The sequence below is a fragment of the Aegilops tauschii genome, chromosome 5, assembly GCF_002575655.3.
Source record: "Aegilops tauschii subsp. strangulata cultivar AL8/78 chromosome 5, Aet v6.0, whole genome shotgun sequence".
Lineage (NCBI taxonomy): Eukaryota > Viridiplantae > Streptophyta > Magnoliopsida > Poales > Poaceae > Aegilops > Aegilops tauschii.
In genome coordinates, this window is record NC_053039.3 from 178,003,415 (window position 1) to 178,009,414 (window position 6,000).

The 6,000-nt window shown below is 49.9% G+C and overlaps 1 protein-coding gene across 1 annotated transcript; it reads right to left on the reverse strand.

The window, feature by feature from the left end:
• Positions 1 to 838: 838 nt before the first annotated feature.
• On the reverse strand, positions 839 to 1,963 carry LOC109755404 (uncharacterized). Its single transcript, XM_020314321.3, has one exon. The coding sequence runs from the start codon at positions 1,961 to 1,963 to the stop codon at positions 839 to 841; it is 1,125 nt and encodes a 374-aa protein (XP_020169910.3).
• Between the last annotated feature and the right edge of the window lie 4,037 nt (positions 1,964 to 6,000).

Consider the following 6,000-nt stretch of genomic DNA (forward strand, 5'->3'; position numbering starts at 1 on the left):
TGGCCTAATGACTAATTTCCCCTTTGCGCATGCGGAGCACACGAAATCATCAGGATTCGGGAAGTTCTTCACGTTAACATTATGGCCATGCGAGTTGTTAATTATATTTCTCATCATCCTAAGTCCGGGGTGGCCTAACCTATCGTGCCAGAGGCAGAAGAGTTCAGAGCTTCTAAAGACGGTCTTAAGGGTAGTGTACACGGGCGGTGCTACTATCTTAGTGTAGTATAGCCCTGTGTCAAACGAAGGAAGCCTTTCGATAACATGTTTACCACCTGCATCCCGCTTTGTGATGAGTAGGCACTCCTTGCCGTTTTCATCATCGGTCTCAGCATGGAAACCATTAGCGCGGATGTCTCTAAAGCTCAAAAGAGTACGAGTCGACTCCGGGTACAACAATGCATCATTAATGATCAAAGTTGTTCCCATGGGGAGTATAATGGTGGCTCGTCCGGAGCCAACTATGTGAGAACCGCAGCCGGCGATTGTCATAATACTTCCCGGAGATTTTTTAATGGACTCAAAGTACTTAGTTTCTCGTAAAATGGTATGAGTGGTGGCGCTATCGGCAAGGCACGTTTCCTCCATTCGGGCGCCACACGCGTTCTAAAATATGACATCTAATTAATGTAATGAGGAAGAAAATACATTAAAAATAAATGCACACATCTCAGAACATAACATGCTATCATGTATAAATAATGGAATAAATGAATAAATGTCATCCAATCGCCAAAGTAAAGAATAAGTTTATGCTCTCATAGAGCTTACAACCAAATCGAATTTATTCAATTTTATTGTATCAAAGCACGGAATCATGATAACCAAAAGAGGTATGCTAAGTGGACTCGGTGAAGAAGCCATTCACTTCCGCCGCAATCTCCATACTAGTGAGCTGATCCTCCTCAGAAATCATCTTGGAGGCAGCATCAATGTCTAGTGGCGGCGCCGCCGAGGCGGCCATGTGGTCAACCTCCATGGCGACTTGGGCGTCGGTAGAGACCGCCAAAGCTGCCGCGATGGGCACCACGGGGGTCGCCTCTATGGGCGCAGCAGGGGGAGTAGCAATCATCACGGGTGCCGCCATGGGCGCCGGTGGAGCTCCCTCCTGAACCAAGGCGATGTGCGTCTCACGCGCCTTCCGAGCCTTATATGCATCAACGACCTCCTGTGGTGCGCGGCACTGGCGGGAGAAATGCTCCACCGAGCCACAACGGAAGCAGTCCTGAGGCCTTTGCCCTCCCTTGCCCGGCTTGTTCCGCTTAGCCGGGGCGGGGGGGTGAGGGCCCTTCTTCTTGCCCTTCCGGCCCCTCTTCTTCTGTTGAGGCTTGCGGACTTTGAGAGCGTTCACCTCCTGGCGAGAACTCCCCCCAAGTGGTTGCGCGACAAAGTTCTTTTTGAGAACCTCGTCTTGCGCCTCCGCCACCTGGAGGACGTCAATCAACTCTGAATACCTCGTGTAGTTCCCCTGGTGGTAGTTCCGTGAGGACTGGACCGCGTCGGGGTGGAAAGTGGATAGGGTTTTCTCAATCTTCTGGGAGTCGGTAATCTCAGTACCACACAACCGAAGAGTCGTACAAATCCGGAGCAGAGCCGAATTGTACTCCCCAACCGTCTTGAAGTCCGCAAACCTCAGACGGATCCACTCTGCCTCTGCACGTGGCTTCACAGTGTACTTCAGCCGCTCAAACCGCTGCTTAAGAGCGGTCCAAAGGCCAGAAGCACTGCGCTCAGCCATATACTCATCTTTCAGAGTAGGTGACAGGTGATGACGGAGAAAGTGCAGAGCCTGCGCATTCTCAGTTTCGAACTTGGGATCAGTGACGGCCAGCTGGGCCCCCTTACCGATCGCCCTCAGGAGGGTTTTGCCCTGGAGAAAGATCTCGCAGTCCGAGGACCATGACAGGTAGTTCAGCCCTGTCTGGGCCAGCTCAGGAAACTCCTTGTGGACAATTCTGGCCATCTGCGATTTATGCAAAAATCATGAGATTACAGCAGGTAATCTTTTGTACAAAGCGATGTTGATAAACTTATTCAATAAAATGACGTTCCAATATTTAAAACATGCTATTATATGACTTACTAAATTATTAAGAGTGCTAAACAATTAATCTACAGCAGTAAAATCATACAATAATATCATGTTACAAAAAATAGCATGTTAAGCGCATCTAGTATGTGAAAACTAGCCCAAAAAAATGAATTCCCGAGGCATTTTAAAGCCCAAATACGGGTTTTCAGCGAAAACAGACAGTTCTAGGGGTTCTACGCGAAATATTGCTGCAGGAATAAAACTCGCGCAAAAGCTAAAAACTACAGGGGCTAAACCGCAATTTCTTCCACGCTACAGCCGGCGCCCCTCTTTTTTTTTATAGAGGGATCCCACGGCCGCGGCCCATCCGGCCCAGCAGCCAGCGGGCCGGCCCAGGCGCTGCGCTCGGCTCCTGCCCGCAGCGACGCTAGGGTTTCCCTAGCGCCCAGGGTGCGGCGGCAGCCTGGGGCCGGCCAGCTCGCGCGGCGGGGGCTGGTGGCCAAGCAGGCCAGCGGGGCGGCGGCCAAGCAGGCCAGTGGAGCGGAGCGGCGCGGCCAGAGGCACGGCGCGGTTCGGCCAGAGGCAGGGCACGGCGCGGCCAGCTCGAGCCCCGGCGACGGCAGCCGGCCGTGCACGGGCTCGGCCGAGGCGACGACCGGCGCGACTGCGGCGGCCACGCCGCGCGACGGCGACGACCGCGACTACGGCGGCCACGGCCACACAACGCGGCGTCGGCAGCGACGTGCGGGTGGGGGCCATCGAGGCGGGCTGCGCGCCAGCAGGGCACGGTGGCGTCGAGCCGGCCACCGAGACGGCGGCGGCGGCGTCAGCAGGACGCGGCGCGGCGTGCGTGACCAGCAGGGTCGCGGTCGGCAGAGGGCTACGGCGCGTGGCCAGCAGGGCCAAGGCGACGCCGTTGATGGCTTGGTACGGCGTCATCTGGACGCCGGCCTCGGGATGCGGATCTTCGTCGTGTTCGTCCGGAACTCCGACGGCGCATGGCACATCTGGTGCTTTTGCGGCGGTACCGCGACCATCTGGGTCGCGATCTGTACCGACTCCCTAAAATGCAGTCAACAAGTCCCTCGTAGTCCAAGAATATCGACATTGGTCGGCGACGTGTTCGTCCGCTCGGTTCTTGGGAGGAAAATCCGCACCATAGGTAAATCAAATCCGAATAATAATCTAATCGCAAAAACGAAATCGTAGTAACGAGAGGAATCCATTTTTGCAAAAAAGTGGGGATCGGATCTTATACCTCCGTGGGATCGACGAAAGCCTGCGTGATGCAGGCTTGACGGAGAGTTGATGGAGCAAAGCGTGCTGATAACGTGTTCCGCAACTCCGCCGGCGAGTCCGGTCCGAGGTTGCGGAGCGAGGGCGCGCGTCGTAGACGAAGTAGACGAAACACGCGAAAGTAAATGACACAGAGAGATGGAGGAGACCAACTTTATTAATCAATGATCAGGGATTACAATGATAGCTCCTCGTTGCTTTATATATGGACCAAGGGTCAAGGGATAAATACCCACTTAACAAAAAAAGAGGGGAAACGGGAGGGGGTTGCACACGGCCGCCGCCACCCCTCCGGGTGGCCCGGTTTCCCAACATAAATACCCTGTCTTCAATCAATGAGAAACAACTGTTCGATCATTTGCTCTCCCTCTCTCGTTTTACTCTTTGACAAGTTATCAGCACGCTCTCGACTGAGCGATTCCAACGAGGAGAGCCCTTCCCGTGCGGCAGCGGCCGAGGCCATGGCTCTCATCCGGCCCTCTGCAGCGGCATCGTCCAGATCGACGGGATGACCTGGCCCTCCCGGACGGAGGCGCGTTTCCCACGTGAGATCCGCGACACCGGCGGAAACCAGAAAAACAGAGAAGTTGCAAAGAACAGGAGAAGAACAACGACAACGGATCCAGGATTGAGACGAACAAGAAGCATAAATCGAATTAAAAAAGGAGTCAAATCACGAACTAGTAGCATCCTGATTCTCAGGTTCCGTACTTCACAAATGAAGCATACAGATCAAAACTCCTGGATCTTAATTGCTGTATCATCAGGTGATCCTATTCCAAATTTGCTTGTTCCTACACAGAATCAGTACTAACCTGCTGGACAACGGCAACGTAACGCTGTTCAGCGCAACCATGGCCTTCGGCCTTCGCGGGGTGCGGCCAGCGGCCATAGATGCCCCCAGGCACGGTAGGAGCATGCAGCGCCCGGCGATGCTCCCCTGGCCTCCGGAGACGCTATGCGGACGGCAAGCGCGGCGCGCGAGCCCGCGCTCCCCGGCGCGGCTCCTCCAGCAAGCGGGCGACATGACGCCCTCTGGCAGCGCGACACAGCAAGCCCGCAGCGGCCGTGACTCGGCATCGCTCAGGCCTGCGGGATCGCCCTCCGGCGCTCGGAGCACAATCTAGCCCGTACGCCGACGGTTTTCGATTGAAGCAATGCGGCCGCGACTTCCGACACGGCTCCTGGCGCCGCGCACAAATCCTCCCGGCGGCGATGACTAGAAAAATCCCCCACGGGATGTAACCGCACAGGAGGGGAATTGGGGATTCTTATCCATTCAGTTATTTACTGATTTAGCCTTCTAACTATATGTTAATTCCGCAAAAGTCCATGTATTTCTGTATCAGCCATTTCCCATTTGGCTTGCAGTATTTTACAGTCAAATTATCAAGCCTTGTGTAGTTTAGCCTTCAGGCTTACTATTTAACACTTTAACTCTTTGGTTATTATTCTTTCTATTCTAAGCTCTTGGCTTTAGAAAATATATGTGGGAGAACCTCGGGTTACCCTAAATTACGTACAACATAATTATGCACCATTTTTACAATAGGTAAAATTCTCATTTGAAGACCTCATGCCTTCTTAAGTATGCAAATTATTACTTTCCACGTATTACCACAGTAATACTATTGCAAATGATTTTTTTGCCTACGTTCCAGCCCCATTGCTCTGAAATTTAAGAGATCTCCTATGTCTTTACCACTAGCATTACATGCGATGTATGACAACAACTATGAATTTGCAATAGAAATCGGTTTATTTTGCAAATCTTTATGTAATTCAAAGAAGAATTATAAATTGTCATACTTCATATGACATGCTCAAATATTATTTGTGAATCACAAGGTATTGGTGGTATCTACTACACCATTTGCAGATTATCCACCACTACTGTGAGGTCTACATCTTGTCATTTTGAGAAGATGACTACCTTCAATGTGCTCTTCCAAATATTAATATTAGAAGTGACTACCTCAAGATATCATAAGATAATACTGGCATCTACTGTAAAATAAATTTGCAGACTATCCACTATTACTGCAAGGTCTACATCATGTCACTTGACAGATGATTATCTTCAAAGTGATTTTTTTAAATATAGCATAACGTAAGGTAATAGAATTATTAACATCTACTGACAAATGTCAGACTATGTTTTCTATTACTGCGAGATCTACACCGCATACGGTGATTATCTTCAAAGTGTTATCCTATATAAATTGAGGTCTACACATATGAGTGTATAGCATCAGCTATCTAAAAAAAAGAACTGCTCCTCTGAAGCAATTGTTGTTGTTCACTAAAATGATTTACTATCATAGTAAATTCATGCATGATCATTACATGTTGAATGATATTATCTACCAATATCAATTATTCAAGCCTCATTTTGCTTAGATAAGTCATAGAGAATTACGCAAATATATGCATACCAGGGTAATTACCTTCTATTATATTGGTTAAATACATGGCAGTTGAGCCTATGTCACTATTTCTAATTATAGTGTCGTCCATTCATGATACAATAATTTATTGCAATGATCGAGTGTCTCAAACACAGTTGCAAGATCCACATCACATTGTGGTTATTATTTACATGGTACCTAACCAATGTTAAAATTACAAAGTCCATGTTTTGGTCGTGACTCTAAAGTCACGCCTTTTTCCTT

Excerpts from the sequence above, each read along its gene's own strand:
- LOC109755404 (XM_020314321.3), bottom strand. The coding sequence starts at position 1,963 with ATGGCCAGAATTGTCCACAAGGAGTTTCCTGAGCTGGCCCAGACAGGG.